Raw genomic sequence first — 19211 nt, forward strand, 5'->3', positions numbered from 1 at the left:
AGTGCTGAGGTTCAATCAACTAATTAATTAATTATTGATTGATTATGAGCATGTACATGCAAGAAAAGACAATAAAGTAAAATAATTTGGTGATAAACATGGGGTCCCAGAGCAATAATACTAAATATCGAGCATTATTATCGTACTACTAATGTTTGGAGTTCTTTGATCCCGCCACTCCATTCAGAGAGTTATGCAATAGGGTCACCAAACCAACATCGCGGTCCATATTTCAGTTGGGCCTAACAAAGCCCATACCCAATGAGCGGCGCATTTGTATCCCGAACCGTAAACTCCTTCCCGCCTCCTCTGCTGGAACTGGTGAGTACGCACTAAGCTGCGTGTGCGAGGGCGATCCCATTCCAGATCCCTCTTCCCACAAAAACCAACCAACAACACCCCCCCCCCCCCCCCCCAAAAAAAAAAAACCCACCGGAAATTCCCGCCACTTGCAAGAAGCTTCTACGGCACGCTGGTTCCCTATAGATGCCACTTCGCCCGTGAGACCGTGCAACTGATATGGCCACGCACCAGTAACAATGGAAGCGCGCACAAGATTGCTCAAACGCAGAAAGCCCCTCTCCGATCTTACCAACACCGACTCTCACGCCCTTCCTTCTTCCCATTCCTCTTCCTCCACCGCCTCTGTCGTCAAGCCCTCCAAACGCCACCCTCCTTCTCCCTTCAGTAACCCTGCTCTCACCGAACGCAAGTCCGGTTCCCGCACTCGTTCCTCCAATAATTCCACCGGTCGCCGTCAAGTTTCTTCAAACCCTAGCGATCTTTCGCCTGTTGTTTCTACACCTTCTCGGCTGCCGCATTCTTCCTTGCTTCCTGGTATTGGAACTGTTCTTCGTTTCTCTTCTTAATTTCTGCCTTCGATTTGTCTTTAGGCGTGGTTCGAGTAGAAATGGCTTTCCATTTGTCCTCAATTTTTGGGGTCGAATTTTTCCTCCTCGCTGCGTTAAACTTCAGGTCTTTCGGAGCCTCCGTCGTCAAGTATTGCAGCAGGGTGTTCATGGGCTGGCAGAGAGTCACCACTACCCCTCCTATGAACACTCTGCGGTCATATTAACAGAAAATTTCGTGCTTAGAGGCCTTACCTAACCTCTCAGGGCCTCATGAAGATATGTATAATCGGAGCCGTCTTATTTTCTCTGTGTGCGTATGTATTACTTGGTTGAATTTTGTTGTCCTCCGCGTTGTTTCTAATTCATCACCCATTGAATATGTTAGACGCAGCTTAGTTTGATCTGAGTTACATTAACTTGTAGCTCCAACCCGATGTATTTCCCTGCTTCCACGTTATCCTAGGGGGCATTTTGAATGCTTTGGCCACTGATACCTTTTATCGTGATGATGCCGACCCTTATCAGTATCCTTAAGTCTCATCGTGATGTGAATTTGGTTTACTCGTGAATTATCACGAAAATAACTCGTGTCCGGTAGATCTATTGGATGAGTCATCATTTGCCTTTCCTCATATAACATAACTGTATAATTTCGGAGGTAATCTTTTGACAGTTAACATTTAAAATATATTCCCTCTCATATATTCGCACCGCAGTAATTAATCAACTATTTGTTGTTTGAATCCGATGGGCTTGCCTTTCCTGTCTTCAATTGTGTCTGAATTCTTATGTGGATTAATTTTTTTCACTCAAGTAATGCTTTGTTTGAGTTAAATAATGCTGCAACTTTTTTTTTTTTGGGTGATACTCTTGTATTCAAAAGATATTTGTTCATTGGGCTTTTTACATGCTTTGAGTAAAGGTAGCCATGATCATGATGTTTCGGAGCCTATCTCTGTGGTCTACAGTCGAAGAAATGCATCAGAAAAAAGTAAAGGGAAAGAGAAGGCAGTTGCTGTTCCTTTCAGCAGTACACCCATGCCAAAGGCCTCCAGCAGCAGGTTAGTATGCTTTCGGTAGCGTGGCTGGCAGGGATTTGATATCATGGCTTAATTCAATAATGATAAAGACTAATAATAGAAAAGGATAACAGTTGGTTGAAATTCAGGGAATCATGGAAGTGAAAGTTACATGCTAATTACACGACAGTAAGGATATTGAGATTTCCCATTTCCTAACCACACAATTATTTCTCTAATTCATTCCGATGAGCATCATTGCAGATTGTCAGTACTAGGCGTGTGCTTATTGGTTAAACTCTTGGATTTCGCTTCTGTCTTGTTTGTATAGAATATGTGAAGCTATAATGAAGAAGTTTCTGATCCACAATTAGTCAATTTTTGTCTCACCTCCTTTTTCCTTGTCTAATAGAATATCAGTTTTGTACCATCAGAAATCATGTCCTTCATTTTTAATTGTGATATCTCTACCGTTGTTGGATAAACACCAAAACATCGTTGGTTTAAATTGAGGGAATTAAGTTGACTGTCACTGTCTCCTTCCTAAAAAGCTTATAATATAGTTATCAGTCATATGCTTTCTCCATCATGCTTAACAGGAAGCAAAACCTTGAGATTGAAGTTGTGAATCGTCATAAAGCCAAGGCATTAACAGCTCCTTGTAGAAAGGTAATTAAATTGATTTTTGCATTGATGTGTTTTTGTGGTTCTATGCTACACTTTAACTCTTCTGAATTTGCAGATGTTAATTTGATTATCAAGCAAGGGCTTGATCACTTCTGAAATTTTTCCATGTTGAAATTGTTGCATTAAAATTTCATGAATTTTGAAAGGGTCTAGGTAGTGTTTTCATTGAAAGCACTTAAATTAGTTTAACCCTTTTTTACGGTGGAGATTGGTCAAATTTTCATTTGTGACGAGGATAACAATAATTTTGTTGGGTAATTGACAAGAATAATAATAATCAATTCGTCCTTCGTTGACCTAGTAAAATGTTTGAACTAGATGACGGCAGGGAGGAGAACGTCATTTTGCTGTGATCATGGGCTTGATGTTGGCATGTTCCGATGGGGGGGGTTCCCTTTTTCTTTTTTCACAGAGCTTATAACCTCTCTGTAAAATTTTGTTCTAAAAAGCATGCTCAGATTGTCTCACTGGACAATAGACTGTGCATGGTTCAGATTTCTTAATGTCGAGTCCGACCATATCTGAATTGGTATTTCGCTAAAGGGTGTAATGTATATCTTCCAATTTTACAGAAGCGTTGCACTACGGCTTCTAAACAAGATGTGTTCCAGCATGCCATGCCACAAGATTTTATTGAAAAACAGCAAGCCTACTTTAAAGAGATTGATGACTTTGAACTCCCAGTGGAGGAGGTTGAATCTGCTGATGAGCTCGATTGAGTGGAAGAGATGTAATATAAACGAAGCCAGTTTGAATGTTTAGGTCGGTTGTATAGTTCGGATATTATAGTTTTCAGAATGATGTGACGACCGGTTCTCTAACCTAATATAGAAATGGAAGTTTTACGTGATTTTTGTAGTAGTCTGCTTTGTAAAATCAGAGCTGAAATTCAGAAATTTTGACGCATACATTTGTTTCAGATAGCCTTTTGGAAGTTTTAACTTTCGCTAAATTATTCTAGTGTGACTGTATTCCTGCAATTGATGAATTTGCAGTCGTGAGTGCTTGTTCTAATTTACGCGTATAATTCATCAGAAACTTGTGCAAAGAAATCTAAGATGTTGTAGGTGCATAGCCGGATAACAAGTTAAGAAAGCTCATCTGGCTGGATAGTGATGTTAAGAGAGCTTATCTTATTACGTCCGGTGCCGCTGTGTGTAGTGATGATCACAGCTTGCGGGTTCCGGTAATCACGTGTAAACAGGAACGACTAGCAGCATGACAGAGTACGAATCGAGCATATACACGTAAATACAAGCTTAGGTATTAACAAACTGGGTCTCCCTATAGTGGAAGGCACAATCAAACTACTGACATAATAGCGGACAGAAATTAAAGATGGGTGACTGAACAGATGTGCGGGGTGGATTTTAATTGGCTTTTCTGCAATTGACTCTGATCTGGCCCTTGGTTCCGGTGAGGGGCTTGATTTTGCTCATTCTGATCATGGACTTCGCGAAGTCCTTGAAGAAGGCATCACTGTCGGAAGCGTATTTGTGGACCAAATTGTCGGTGGAAGAACTGCCGTTGAAGAGCTCCTGGTCGGAGTGGAGAAGAGCCTTCTTCATGAGCAGGTGCTTGAAATAGAGATTGTCAAAATGGGTGGGAGTCTGGAAGTCGAGGGGTGCCAGCACATTATCATTCCCCCTCCTGGGGCACTTGCTCTGCAGCGACCTGGCAAAGGAGGCTTCAATGTTGGAGTCGTTGTAGATGTGCGCTCGGAATTGCACGCATCGGGCCAGCCCAATAGTGTGCGCACCTGTATGTGCTCAGCCACAACATACAAAGCATATAAGCTGCGCAATTTTGATTTGGGACGCAAGATTCAAGAAAGCGGTAGCACCTGATAGAACCACCAAGTCCTTCACAGAGAGGCCGTGCCCGGCGAAGTTGGATTTAAGAGCGGTCAGACTGAGGAAGGGGGCGGGAATGGAGTTGTTGGCGGCGAGTCTGCTGGCGGTGGTTGAGTCTCTTCGTCCCAAGGGCACCTCCCAGGAAGGCCCCCCCAACTGCCACAAGTGAAGCAGTTAAGCACACACATTGTGATGTGAATATATATATGAATGAAAGAAGGGGCATACATACATGAACGACGGAGTCACGAGCAGCGAGGGCAAGGATGTCAGCACAGGAGACCACTCGGGGACATGCCTTCTCCACCTCGGCCTTGATGGCATCAATGACGTTGAATCCTCTCGCTGAATTGTTGTTTGCAGCCGCCGTCTTCTCCCCTATCATGTTGCCAGTGTCGTCCAGCAGTATGGATGCATCACACCCCTGTTGCTTGCTTCATCATTAATCATATCACACAGCTAATAATCACACACACACACACATTCTCACGTACGTTGACAAAGCAGTCGTGGAAATGCAGGCGAAGCAGGGAGGCTCCCATGCGAGCTTCATTCTGGATGGCTTTGGCGACGCCCTTCTTCACTATGGGCGCCAATTTGGGGCAGCTGCACGAGTAGAACTCCTCACTCAGCTCTGCGGCGCCCGCTTGGGTGACCAGAGCCAGTGCCAGCAGCGACAGGTAGTAGCAACAAGCCATGGATTTAGCTTCCTTTGATACGCTGAACCTCCCCCGGTTTCTGCTTATATAATCACAACGTTGGACCCTGCCTTGTTATATTTTTAACTGATTGTGTTAATCCCAACCCATTGCTTTTACGTCATTGGGAAAAATGTGTTTGTCTTTTCACGATAAAGCCAACATCATGGCGGTATATGCTACGTTGAATTTTCTGCACGTCCCCATTAATTATTCTGCATTCTTTTTCTGGCCATAATTACCCTCCAATTCAAAATATATGCTTCCCTTCCTTGCTTTATCCTGGCCACGTGAATGTATCTCAAAATCGATGAGTTTGTTTATAAATTTTAATTCCGGAAAGAAGCTAAGGACTAAGAAGGGAGGGGTACAATTATTGAGCGATGGCAATTGACAGTGTGACGGGTGGTGTGGCTTTTACCGGGCATGGACCCCTCGGATGAAAGGGATCCCCGCTCGGATTGGATTGGAGGCTATTTGGATTTGGATTACAGATAATACGATTTTGGGGTGAATCAGGAACATATACATTTGCGTGAAATATGCACAAACAAGAACATGCCAAAAATTATAGCGCCTTTATTAGACGCCTCGCTCTTCTCGCTGCTGGCTCCCCAAAGCTCGGTCCCCATCCGATCCATTCTGGTTCCTGTTAATTATTTATTAATTACCGAACAGGGAAAGACGAAAGGGATTGAGAGTGAGAAACTTGCATTACGATTAAACTGCCAGAGTATAATGAGATGCTCGTGCATGATTCCTTGTATTCTCATAATCTTCCAGTGTAATATATATACATAAGTTTTAAACAATAATGTCATCGCTTTTAAATGGTATCAAGAAAATCATGTAAACGTTCACATAACTTATAAGCAGCATCTCTCGCGTCAGTAGGGTGCTAAAGATTTACATGGGTATCATGCTCTGGCTAACAGATATAAATAATTAATGGCAAGGCTATAAGATAAGAAAGCCTGAGCGAGTTATTTCCCTTCATTTAAAAAAGCCAAAAATTTTGGAAGTATAAAATTAATCGATTTTACAAATTTATAAAATTATCTGTTAAAATATGAGTTGTGAAGTGATTTTTAAATAATACCATGCTCGGTCTTTAATATAAGAACTGGTTAGAAATTTAATTTAATTTTAAATTGTTTCCAAATAATCTCATGATCATTACAGATATTAAATAACTTTTATAATAAACACGAGAGGAACTGTGAAGGTTAGAGACGGGGGAGGCATTTCATTTGCGTGATAATGTTTGGACGGTCCGAAGATCCTTCGGGAAGGCAGAGAGGGGGCGGGTCCGTTAGCATTAAAGACAAAAACTGTTAGACCACGGATTTTGACATTATTATTTGCATTGTTTATTTAATTAGCACTATTCTTTAGGAAGGAAGCACGGTATTATTATGATTATCTCCTCACTGATTCGTCTCGGCCGTGGGCCCCACAGCGTAGGATAAAAAGTATAAAGCGACTGCTACTCCACCGTGGGTCTCCCACATTCACATCGGGTTATCCATAGTTGCTTGGTAATACGAGTGATAAATTTTCCATTTTTGTTCATTTTGTTTTTTTTTTTTTTGACCACAAGTTCATTTTGTTTTTTTAAATCAACATGACATTGAAAAGAAACCAACCGTTTGAACGCCATTAGCGACCGCGTAACTAAGCGACCGGACGGAATTTTTTTTTTAAGGACTCTTTATCTGTAACGACCGAATGTGAACTATCAAAATAAGGAACTACTAAGAGACATTTTTTCTGGCATAAAGTACCAGGAGACATTTGAAAATGACTCACATGGGACTTTTTAAAAGTGACGACGTGCTAACGAGAAAGAACGAATGGCCTCGAATTTAAAATCCGACAATTGAAGATTAAAGTATTTGACTGCTTTTTTTTTTTTGAAAAAAAGTTATAAATCTAAATACTCCCATTACAAGGCGATTTCCTTAAATTAAGGTTTGAAATAATTAATCACTGATATTTCCCTGCCGGTGCACAAATAGCATGATGATTTGGCAAACCCTGTCTCCGCCTAGCTATTTGGGCCAGACAGTGGGCCGGGTCAAATTGTACCCGCCCATTATACAGCCACAGGTGATGGTATTTGGAGGATTGGGTAGCAAAGTGATGACAGCTGCCTCCAGAGGGGCATGTGCATATGGGGTCACGTCATGTCCGGCGTTGAGACGTCAATTTTGGCAACATTGCTTCTCTCTGGACATTTCGCGCCCTATTCCCCACCCTGTCCCTCCCACTTCCTTCGTATTCCTTCTTCCCCTTATTTGCACCTCAAAACACATCATGTGCGAATCTGCTCCGTTTTCTAAAACCCCAATCATTCGGCTCCCATTCAACCCCCCTCCAAAAAAAAATAATAATAATAATTTATCACTACTTAACCTTATACACACAAAAATTTAGTTAAACATATATTGTTTAACTAATTAAGTTTGTTTAGAATAGCAGTAAAAATCTCCTATAAGCACATCTCACTAAGTTGAGACAAAACTCCTCTCACATGCTTGTCTCGTATTCTGTAAATTACTATTAAAAAATTACTTATAAACTACTTATAAATTATTCTGAATAGGCCCTAAACTTACGCTACTGCTCAAAATCTCTGGTTCAATTTACACCGAAGCACGCCTACTGTTCAGATTTGACTCTAATTCAATGGTTGGCACCTCTTCATAATAAGTTCAATTCCTAATTTCTCTGACGTGGGTTTATTAAATCTTAAAACTTTAACGAGAAGTCGAGAAGTGTTTCAAAAATAAAAGAGTCACCTCATAATTCAAACGGTTCAGCACAGTGACTTGCATGATCTGTCCAACAAAATCATCTGACGTGGCAAGCGACCTATGATAATGTATACTAAAGTAAACGAGGAAAGCATGCATGGATCTCATGTCGCGATTAATTAGGTCTTGAGAAGTTAATTTGAAAATGATGATTAGTTTTGAAAGCAATTATTCACAACTAGTGCTCTCTTATTGGAGAGAGTCTAATTTGTTACTACCTCCGGTTTTAATTATAAGAGCCAGTTGACTAATTTGAGGAGATTAAAAAAGTATGTTGAATTAGTTATTTGTCCTAAATAGGTGTTATCTTTCCTAAAATATCCTTACTGATCAAGTGTATTGACTAGAACTATCATTGTTAGAAGGACTACTTTAGAAAAAAAAAAGTATAAATATGAGAGACAAAGTGGATTAGGGTCTTATATTTAGGATCAAAATAAAAGTCAAATAGGATCTTATACTCCTCCGGTCCTTATTATAAGACCCAATTTGAATTTTTATTTGGTCCTAATTATAAGACCCAATCCATTTTCTCTTTTATATTTATGCATTTTTTTCCAAGATAATCCTTCTAATAATGATAGTTTTAGCTAATATACTTAATTAGCAAGGATATTTTAGGAATAACAACACTTATTTATTATAAATAACCAACTTAACTTACTTCCTTAATCTCCTCAAATAAATCAATTGGGTCTTATAATTAGGATCGGAGGAGTATTAAAGACAAGAGGTAGTATGATTTTTGTGGGGGCAAATTGTCAATGTCTCACCGTGTAATCACCGTAATGTATGTAAGCTTATCCGTACACGATCCTCCCAGTATCGCGGTGTCTTTTTACTTTAGAGTTGGAATGACGTCATCTAACGAACCCTGCCTTGGGCTTTTTTTTTTTTTGGCCCATGCTCCCATTCCCCCATTACCATTCCACCTGGTTGATACGTGGTCTTTAACATCAAGTATCAATTATTTAAATTTAATATAGACAATTTATAATTTTATTTTTTTAAAAATGTTTTTCTTGAATACGATGATAATTCAAAATAAATGAAATAATTTAAAATTTTAAAATCTAAACCATTAAAACTATATCTGAAAGGTGATGAATATAAAGATACTTATCACCATGATAAACGCCATTCCCTTGCAATCAGACACACAGATACAATCTATCATTAATCATGTCGGAGCCTTCAGCAATTAACGACGGGCACAAAAGTCGCATATGTGTGCGTGTGTGAACTGAGATAACAATTCGTCATGGCATTTATATATATAATGATCCAATCCACTTGCATTATTCTCCTAATCAGTAAGCGGATGATAGAACCCGAATACTCCTGGCCTAGTGGTGACTGGCTAGGCCACAAGTGAGGCGAGTCTCTGCTCTTTGAGGGTGGGGGTTCGAATCCTCACTTGTTAAAAAGGGTACCGGGGAAGGCTTTACTTATCGTCCGGCCCGAATCCGGACTAGTCGATCGCTTGGGTACAACTGGCCCAAAGAGGCTGGGGCCCAAAAAAGACGCGGTTGGATACCGGATGGTTTATACAAAAAAAAAAAAGTAAACGGAGGATAGCGGTGGAGCGTGCGAAGCGTTCATGGAATCATTCCCTCATACTTGTTTGCTTTCTTTTGCCTGCTTCGTCACCCAACACCACAACTTCGTAACGTACCCCACCCCACACATCTCCCTAATGACATATTCACAAACACATACAGGCAAAAAAAATATTTATTATCTGCTCAACAACCACTCACGCTGTACTGTGACCCGCATATCACGTTACAAATAAAAAAAAGTACGCTTCGCTTTTTACCAGGTTTAGCTTTCGCTTTTATTATCATCGCTAATCCAAAAATTTAGATTCAACGTTATTTCAAGAGAAATTTATTTATTTATATTTTACACACCGAACAGCCCGATATTTTGTGAAATAGAAAAGAAAATAATTTAAGAAGATCACGAGCCTTTCGCCCTGGAGCCGAAGAAACATCAATAACTTCCCAGACGGATCTATCTCACTTATTTGGGCCCGTTTATGTTGGTAGCCCTGCTCTTGGTAGGCTTTGAACCCTTATAAGCCCAGATTCTCATTTCTCACGAGTCATTGTGTCCGGAAGAGCCCAATACGGCTACTGCATCAGCATCACCACGGTCATTGGGTTAGACTTGAGCAAGAATGACAATAGGATACTCACTACCTACTGGGACAAAGCAACAGGTGAGTTAGGCAGCCCGTGCCTTAATCCATAGCCTTCTCGTTTCGTTTAAGATTACATGGGTAGAGGGCAACCTGTACTCATAATAAACCTGTTTAAGCCCACCGTAAAACAGGTTGAAATAAATGGACGAGTTAAAACGGGTTATGAGAAACCTGTTTAGGATTTGAAAATCTAGACGAACCTGTTCATCTTCTTTATCACTCAGCCCCTCACCGACGCAATCAAATTAATTTATATTCAAGCTTATTAATAAACAAATCAAGATAAAAATTTACAGATTAGAAAGAGAAAGGAAGAAAGAAGGAGATGGGAAAATGGTGGAGGAAGTAAAGAGTCTCACAAAGCATGAAGAAGAATGAAATCTGAAACAAAAGGTAGAGACACAGGCCATAGAGGGAGAACGGATCCAAAGACTCGATTACAAGACTTACGACTGAAAAAGAAGAACTAAAGGCAGAGGCGTAGAGGGAGGATGAGGTCAATAGCAAGCAAAGGGCCGGTGGTGCCGTTTTCATGATGGAGCTGGGTAACGCTGTGCAAAGATGGTGGGGGTTTTTGCGTTTGGCATCTTCGTGCGAGAGTAAAAGGGGAACTTGGTTTAGATTTTTTGGAATGTGTAAATTGTAATGGGTTTTGAAAATTTTCATGTAATCATTGTTAAAAAAATGACATAAAAATTGTTAAATAAAGATGAGTTTCAGCCTTTCAGATGAGGTCGTGGTGAGAATCGAATATGTTTGAAAAACAAGCCCTTCATCACATCATCTAAAGTTAGAAGTTAAACCCGTGTCAAAAAATAACATATTATAAGAAAGTTATATATAAAAGAAAACCAAACAATATATATACAAGCAGGTACGAGCAACTCGGGAGTGTACCCTAGCCCGCCCATTCAATGCAAGAACCCACTCATTTGTTATGAGTTTTTTTTTTTGGCAGGCCTAAATGGACAAATTGTCTCAGGGCCTAGGCGCGTTCAGCACGTTGCAAGCACCTTGCTCAGCCCTACTACTCGCTAATTAACAGGCATAATATATAGAGGTCGATTTCTCATTGTATTTGGCTTCTAGTAGAATATGCTTAGATTTCAGAAACTGAAAGAGTTAGCTAGCTACATTCTCATAAAAAGAAATAAATAATTAAAATAAAATAATATTGTATAAGTTTTACGGATTTATTGTAAATTTTAAAATTCAACATTTTACATTTTAGATTACACACAAAACTACACTGCATACGTTAGTGAATATCAACGTCAATGCAATACTCGATTTGGCATGCGATTCTACTAATATTTTTACCGTTTCCATTTGCACCTTTCCGTGTTTTACATTTCATGCAAAATCCCGCCACAGAATAATTTTGGATTTGGTGATATATTTTAGACAAGTATAATGCGTAAAATGTCATCACTTCAATAAGAATAACGCGCTAAAAATTAGCCTCCACCCTGCCCTACGGATGAAACAAGGTTTAATTAAATAAAAAAAAACTGTTATTGAGCTATGATTCAAGTGATTACACGTACCCACTTTGGAGATGCAGCGTGTAGAGAAGAAAAAATTTACCGTGGTGGTAATGAATTAGTTCCTGTTTGACGAAAGATTATGCACACTTATGGTCGCTCTGAGCCACCGAATATGCATCAATAATTCGCAAGTGAGCAGAAATATAGGTGATACAGCAGACAATGTCAGTATTTAGGCATGATAACAAACCAATTAATAACATTCACAGGAGGTGACACGCACAGAAGTATGGGATGCCAAGAGTCACTGATATGTATGGCATGATGCAGTTCTAAAAGAACATAGGTCGTAAAATCTGGGTGGAACTATATGTGTATGTATATATATATATATAGAGTATTTATTAGAATGTTTTGGAATGGGCGGGCGGCTGCATATACGTATGACACAGCCAGGGGACGCCAGAATCCAGATACATTGGATCAGTGATCAACTGATCATAACAGTCACATATGTACAGTAACATGTTGCTGGGCGGTGTTCCACTTTTGGGATGACACGCCACACTAGGCCCCCCACTGCCGCCACTCACGACGGGCCACACGTCCCGGCAACGAATGGGCCAGGTGATTCACACGTGCAAAAGTATCACTGAAGATTCCTAGACAAATGAGTGAGGATGCCGTCAACCTCTCCACTGTTGCCTCAATTTTTGTCACCATCTTCAATTCCCTCGCAATTTGCAAGTCGCACCCACTACTTCATGGCCCAAATCTCAGTCTGATCACTGTGATTAACACTCCGCCCCATTATTGCAACATATCCGTCACGCCATAATATCAGATTAACACCCCCGTCTATAATGATATCGATTCTGACATTAACTACTCTACCTCTTATTATCATTGTCTTAAACATGAGAGAGAGAGAGAGCCGCTGTGAACTGTGTTGCCTCTTCGACTCTTCATGGAAGCACATTATGCAAATACAGCTATGACACTGTGTAGGGATTATACTGCAAACGACCAATAATAGAGGCGTATCTAGCTCAGCTACTTTAATCCCGTACTAGATTTGGGGGGTCATTGTGGAGTGCGCTTGTGAATGTGAAATGAAATCTCAATGTTGACTGAGAGCACATGACTGTCTCCGGCCTCTAGGGAGGGAGCTACGGGACTAGCCTCTGAGACAATGTAATTAGTGGGTGGGGCTTTAAAGCTCCGCGTGTCGTACTCTAATGTGAGGGGCATCACAAGCGGTCGCCTCCCGTCTCTTTCTGTGGTTTCCGCTCCCCAGACGGCACGAGACGTAGGTTTAGGACCATGCAAGTCCAATGGGGCTTCGCACTCGGGAAGGTTTATCTAAGGTATTTGCCTTCACTCCCATGCAACTTCTTATTGTAGTATTTGTTCATCTTATCGGAATCTGTGGATAGCCTCATTTAACACCCTCTCTGCCCTCAGATGTTTCTCCTCCATGGGAATAGTCAAAAATCGGTGATGCCCGGTTTTGAATGAGAAATTAAATGTCATTACAAGGACAAGGTTTTGATTTTTTCGCCTCCTTCTTTGTCGCGGTACAGCAGCTGGATTCGTCGACTTTAATAATTGAATAAAGGACACAGTATTGACTTTGCACTGATTTTTGTCTAATGGCATTATGGCAATGCAAGGATAGTGGGCAGTCCATTAAATGTCTCGCGTGTACATTACAGTGCTTTCAAGATAGTTATAAACCTTTACTCCAAGGTCAGAATTATCTGGAGCAGTTCGCAACTGCATATACGTATACATACATATATATATATATATCTTGGTATCTCAGAGCTTCAAGAAAAAGAAGAGAAAATATCAGGTCAGCCCGTCAAAGCTCTGATCCTCTTCGATCGGAACGGTAATCTTTGTACAGACCATATGTGGTCCACTGTACCCCTTTGGATCGTACCTCTAACACCTATACAGCGAGGGTCGTTGTGACTTCTGAGTTGGAATGATGGGAAAGCTCGATGGTGGGGGGTGGAAGTGGAACAGCGAGATATGATTAATACAGGTCATCATAAGCAGATTTATTGTACTGTGACTTTTTGGAATTATGACGAAGCAACAGGATCTTGCTATCTGAATATTCTTCCCGATTCCTTTATGAACAAATATAAGTAAGATTTTTCTGAGGTTATTTGTTTGGGATTTACTGATCTCAATCACACAGGAGCGCACAGGCAGTATCTCACCATTAATTTTATTGCCGTAATTATAATGATCGTTGTGAAAACGAAGGGTGTCTGTTTAAAAGCCAGATTGGCATCCTGTGAGAAAAGACGGGGAAGAAAATGGGGGCCAAGTGTGAATTGCAGAGCTGTAAATTAACGTATTCATCATATAGAAATATTGGAAGCATAGAAGCAGACGCGTCGGTGAGACAGTGTTATCATGTAATGATAAGGCGGTGATAATGACAGTGAAGGTTCAAATGGGTACCCCTCGTCCTCCTCCTCCTCCTCCTCCTCGTCTTGGAAGCTTATGAGGTGACGTGGCCACAAAGCTTTTTGTGTCATGTCATCATTGTTATTCGTGGAAGGAGCACGTTGGTTAACCTAAACTCGTGGTTTATAGACTTGTTCACATCCTTGGTCAATGCTTCTTGGGGTGTTTAGAACATCCCATAATCACTTTTTAGAAGCATTTTTTTATAAGTTGAGATGAACTCCTTCATATATTTATTTTATATACCGTAAAAACATTTCTGAAATTATAGTTTTGTTCTTATCTAAACACTGTTTTTGTCATTTTTTTCCGCATTGAATTGCTTATTATACTGTCTTCATTTTTCCTTTTCTTTTGTTTTTTATTTGATGGATCCGAGGGAGAAACAGCATGTATATTCGACTATTCATACGTGTAGGTATATTTGTATATAATAGTATTACTGGTCCAAATTCTCAGATGCTTCATTTTCGTTATTATTGCTGCACCTAACAGGTCAATAAGTCTGCAGAACTATGTATTTGTTTGGTTAAGATTACCATCCAGGTCAATATATATGGCTTATTGCTGCTCATGTCCCTAGCTATGAGAAGTTGGAAATTAAATAAAGCGCTGTTTTAAACTCCTAATAATAATACTTTTACATGGTTCCGAACCATACCGTCCATCAGAATACTGCACCTTCATCTGTTCTTTTTAATTTAGAAAATAGAGATACATGACAAATTATTAACCGATGAACCAAATCAACGGATTGGGATGGAACAATTACATGTGGTGCACTCACACACCTGGAATCCAGAACCACCATTCATTACATGTAAATATTCCTTTGTCGGAAGAAATAGTTCAGATAAGCACTTGTTCCCTCAACTTGATATAAGCATTCTCTTTTAGTAATTACAAAGGATAAAAGTGGATGGATATCATTATTTATATTTAAAAAAATGTATATTTATTTATTTTTTTTCCAAATTAAAGTGGCGTTTTATTGGACAGAACAAATTAACAGCCATGCAAATAAACGAGGGCATCTAGCAATGACATCCGAGGATAACTCTTTTAGCCAGTAAATAGTTGACACGACAACTTCATGTCTTTTCCTCGAAAGCAAACCACAGTGAGGGCTTTCGCTCTATATATATGCCCACCACCACCGCATTCCTCAGCAAGTGCTTTCTCCATCTCTCGTGAATTAGTCCATTTTATTTTCACTCACATATACTAAAAGATTTCTGATGGAAGCCAAAGTAGATTATACCCAGGATGGTACTGTCGACTTTCGTGGCAGGCCTGCAATTCCTTCTAAAACTGGAAAATGGAAGGCTTGCGCTTTCCTTGTTGGTAAGCACATATTACTTTCTTTTTTTTTTTTTTGTTTGGCCGTCTCAAATATGGTCCCTGTTTAAATCATTCTTCGTACCTACTTCAGAAATTTCACTACTGTTGAATCTTGTGGAGTCTTGTTTCATTACTTGGGCTCTGACTGAGAGAGGGGTGAGCAAGGAAAATGTGTTTTATCCAATCCCATGCGTGTTTAATACTATACATCTCCATGTTATTTTGTTTACTAGAGTCTGAATGCACGAGAGCTCGTTACGCATGAAGCAAAATAGTCCATTTTGTAGTCTCCATAGTGCTTGTGAAAATGTGTTCACGGTGATTTCTGTGGAATTTAATTAGCTTGATAAGTGATGATGGATTAGTGTCTTGTTGTGCCTTGCTCACATGGCATAATGTTACCGCAGGCTACGAAGCATTTGAAAGGATGGCCTTCTATGGCGTCGCCTCCAACTTGGTGAACTTCCTTACGACCCAACTTCATGAAGACACAGTTTCATCAGTTCGAAACGTGAATAACTGGTCAGGATCCGTTTGGATAACGCCAATTCTCGGTGCTTACATAGCTGATTCTTACTTGGGTCGCTTTTGGACTTTCACCGTGTCCTCTCTCATTTATGCATTGGTAAGCTAGTGAATCCCCAAATTCTAACCACTGACATACAGAAACCGAGATATCTAATCTGGAAATGCAAAATAACTCCTCTTCTCGTCCTCGAGTGTGTCCTTATTTTCCTCAGATTTGAGTAGGACAAAATGTCCCTTTTACCTTCTTATTTGTTTTTATTTTCATAATCCTATCATGTATATGTATGTCTGTTCAATCAGCAAAGCATAAAGCTCATGCACTAGTACCTCTACACAGGGTATGGTTCTGCTTACAATAGCTGTATCACTCAAGAGCTTGAAGCCAACATGCAACAATGGCATCTGCAACAAAGCTTCTGCCTCACAAATTGCATTCTTTTACACGGCTCTGTACACCGTAGCAATCGGAGCAGGCGGAACAAAGCCCAACATTTCAACCTTTGGTGCTGACCAGTTTGATGATTTCAATCCCAATGAGAAAGAGATTAAGGCCTCCTTCTTCAACTGGTGGATGTTTACCTCATTCTTGGGCGCTTTAATAGCAACTTTAGGCCTGGTCTACGTTCAAGAGAACTTGGGATGGGTATTTGGCTATGCTATCCCAACAGTTGGTCTCATCCTGTCCCTTGTTATTTTCTACGTAGGAACTCCCATATACCGCCACAAAGTCAGGACCACCAAAAGTCCCGCCAAGGACTTCTTTCGTGTCCCTATTGCTGCCTTCAGGAACAGAAAACTTCAGCTTCCTAATGACCCCTCTGAGCTTCATGAGCTGGAGCTGCAACATTACATCACTAGCGGAAAACGGCAAATCTTCCACACCCCAGTTTTAAGGTGAGTACAATGATTATTTTTAATTTTTTTGGGGCTTAATCTGTTTGCACTGCGCATTCTCGAGAAGTAGGCAAAATCTATGTCGTGATGTAAGTGGTAGGGGGCTGGTTTGGGACCATTTTAATATTAATTCAGCTTACCTGCTCATTCTACTAGTGGGGGCATACGGGAATAAATAATAATAATGAAGTTTGATCCACTACATAAGTATTAAATATTCCAAACCCCCCCCCCAAAAAAAAAAGGAAATCAGAACGGCATTCTCGTCATCGTTGTATATCTGACACATCAACTTGTTACATGAAATCAAGAAAATGATCCACTTCATAAAAGATTCCAAACTCCACCCTGTATTACTTGTCCTTCATGAGGTATAGATCTCCAAGGGAGTTATTTGCTACAGTGTCATCACTATCTGCATAAATGAAAACCCACTATCTGAAACAAAGGGTGGAGTTAGCTCTTTCTGAGTGGTAGGGGTACTTCTTTGGCACAATTCAACTCTTTCACAGTCTTCCAGCCAAGTTGGCTCTAGCACAGGAAATGTTAAATTTGTGTCCTTCTCCCACCCACCTCTGTTTCAAATAAACGAAACACCACAGTTTACCACGAATCTAAGATATTGCATGTAATCAAGCACGCTGTTCTCCATTGGTATTCTGGGGAACAGATGCGTTACATTATGAACCATTTGACTCCTAAGAATTACTCACTGAAACAATGACAATTTTTTGGCATCATTCTGCAAGATATATAATTCCTTGAGAGAAACAATGGGCTAAGTGATTGCAACTTGTACTCCAGGTTCTTGGACAAGGCTGCAATAAAGGGAAACGGCACAGGTTCCTCTACAACGCCAATGACGGTATCGCAAGTGGAGGGAGCCAAGCTTGTATTAGGCATGCTGCTGATATGGCTAGTAACACTGGTTCCTAGTACTATTTGGGCACAGATCAACACTCTATTTGTAAAACAAGGCACAACCTTGGACCGAAACCTTGGTCCCCACTTTCGGATCCCAGCAGCCTCTCTCGGTAGTTTTGTGACCCTCTCTATGCTCCTCTCTGTGCCAATGTATGACCGTTTTTTCGTGCCATTCATGCGCCAGAAAACTGGCAACCCCAGAGGAATCACCCTTCTTCAGAGGCTTGGAATTGGATTCTCAATCCAAATCGTGGCCATTGCAATTGCTTACGCAGTTGAAGTTAAGAGAATGCGCATGATAAGAGCACATCACGTACTAGGTCCTAAAGAAATAGTCCCTATGAGCATATTTTGGCTATTGCCTCAGTACGTTCTGATTGGAATAGCGGATGTGTTCAATGCCATTGGGTTGCTTGAGTTCTTCTATGATCAATCCCCCGACGACATGCAGAGTCTGGGGACAACGTTCTTCACAAGCGGGATTGGTGTGGGGAACTTCTTGAACAGCTTCCTGGTAACAATGGTTGACAAGATCACTGGAATGGGTGAGAGAAAGAGCTGGATAGGTGATAATTTAAATGATAGTCACTTGGATTACTATTACGGGTTCCTGTTGGTGACATCAAGCATGAACTTGGGGGCATTTCTTTGGGCATCAAATCGATTCATTTACAAGAGAGAGACCGCAACGGTGAAAGACGGTGAAATGGAGGGTAACCCTACATTGGACGCGTCTCTAGGATTACAAGTATAAAAACCTAAGAACGGCAGGCCAAGTTAATGCGCCATCTATAATGCCTTTGTAAAATATGTGTACGACCTTTTCTTTTAAACGATTGTTTTCCTTGTCTTGCTAATCATATATCAAGTGCCAACGTGATGCGGTAATATTTTCTTTGGGTGTGGCAAATGTCTTGTCACTTGTTAGTTAGGATATCTATATAAAAAATGTTAGTTATGTGTTTCCTGCGAGATTTTAGCTCTGACAGGTATTCCGAATTAGAAATGGACTCGTACATCACATAACCACATATGAATTTGTTTGTTTACTAATTTTTATGCACAAATTAAAGGTTTCGAAAATTAAAAAGAGAGGAAAGAAGAAAGGAAATTTGAAATGACGAATTCTTAATATTGTTTGAAGCGACAATCTGTGACCCGATTGCCTGCTGGCTCTTCCTTGCATGGTTTGTGAAGGATATTTGCACTCCATAAAGTCGCATACTATTCTCCATGGAAGGTCAGGTTTAGAGCTCAATAATTATACCAAAGAAAACGACCTGGCTTGGCTCTAAAACTGGCTAATGGAAAACTTTTATCTTCCTTATTAGGGGAAATTGTACTCTCTTTAATTTAATCAGAAGATTTCTTTTCGTGCATGCAACGTTATGAGCGCATTACGTGCCTTCCCAACAAATTTAAT

The 19211-nt window shown here is 40.3% G+C and overlaps 3 protein-coding genes across 3 annotated transcripts; 2 read left to right on the plus strand and 1 right to left on the minus strand.

The window, feature by feature from the left end:
- Positions 1 to 411: 411 nt before the first annotated feature.
- On the plus strand, positions 412 to 3571 carry LOC114738407 (uncharacterized). Its single transcript, XM_028926459.1, has 4 exons — positions 412 to 837; positions 1774 to 1912; positions 2470 to 2539; positions 3130 to 3571. The coding sequence occupies exons 1-4, from the start codon at positions 540 to 542 to the stop codon at positions 3274 to 3276; spliced, it is 654 nt and encodes a 217-aa protein (XP_028782292.1). The 5' UTR covers positions 412 to 539; the 3' UTR covers positions 3277 to 3571.
- Positions 3572 to 3670: 99 nt separating this feature from the next.
- Positions 3671 to 5141, minus strand: LOC114738406 (peroxidase P7). Its single transcript, XM_028926458.1, has 4 exons — positions 4905 to 5141; positions 4643 to 4834; positions 4401 to 4566; positions 3671 to 4316 (listed from the first exon to the last, which is right to left on the minus strand). The coding sequence occupies exons 1-4, from the start codon at positions 5106 to 5108 to the stop codon at positions 3928 to 3930; spliced, it is 951 nt and encodes a 316-aa protein (XP_028782291.1). The 5' UTR covers positions 5109 to 5141; the 3' UTR covers positions 3671 to 3927.
- Positions 5142 to 15288: 10147 nt separating this feature from the next.
- On the plus strand, positions 15289 to 18752 carry LOC114738413 (protein NRT1/ PTR FAMILY 5.1-like). The gene is made up of 4 exons (XM_028926465.1): positions 15289 to 15445; positions 15850 to 16067; positions 16308 to 16864; positions 17669 to 18752. Exons 1-4 carry the CDS (start codon positions 15340 to 15342, stop codon positions 18540 to 18542), a joined length of 1755 nt encoding a protein of 584 aa, XP_028782298.1. The 5' UTR covers positions 15289 to 15339; the 3' UTR covers positions 18543 to 18752.
- The last annotated feature ends 459 nt before the right edge of the window (positions 18753 to 19211 follow it).

The sequence above is a fragment of the Neltuma alba genome, unplaced genomic scaffold, assembly GCF_004799145.2.
Source record: "Neltuma alba isolate B1F8T4 unplaced genomic scaffold, ASM479914v2 tig00013589_pilon, whole genome shotgun sequence".
Classification (NCBI taxonomy): domain Eukaryota; kingdom Viridiplantae; phylum Streptophyta; class Magnoliopsida; order Fabales; family Fabaceae; genus Neltuma; species Neltuma alba.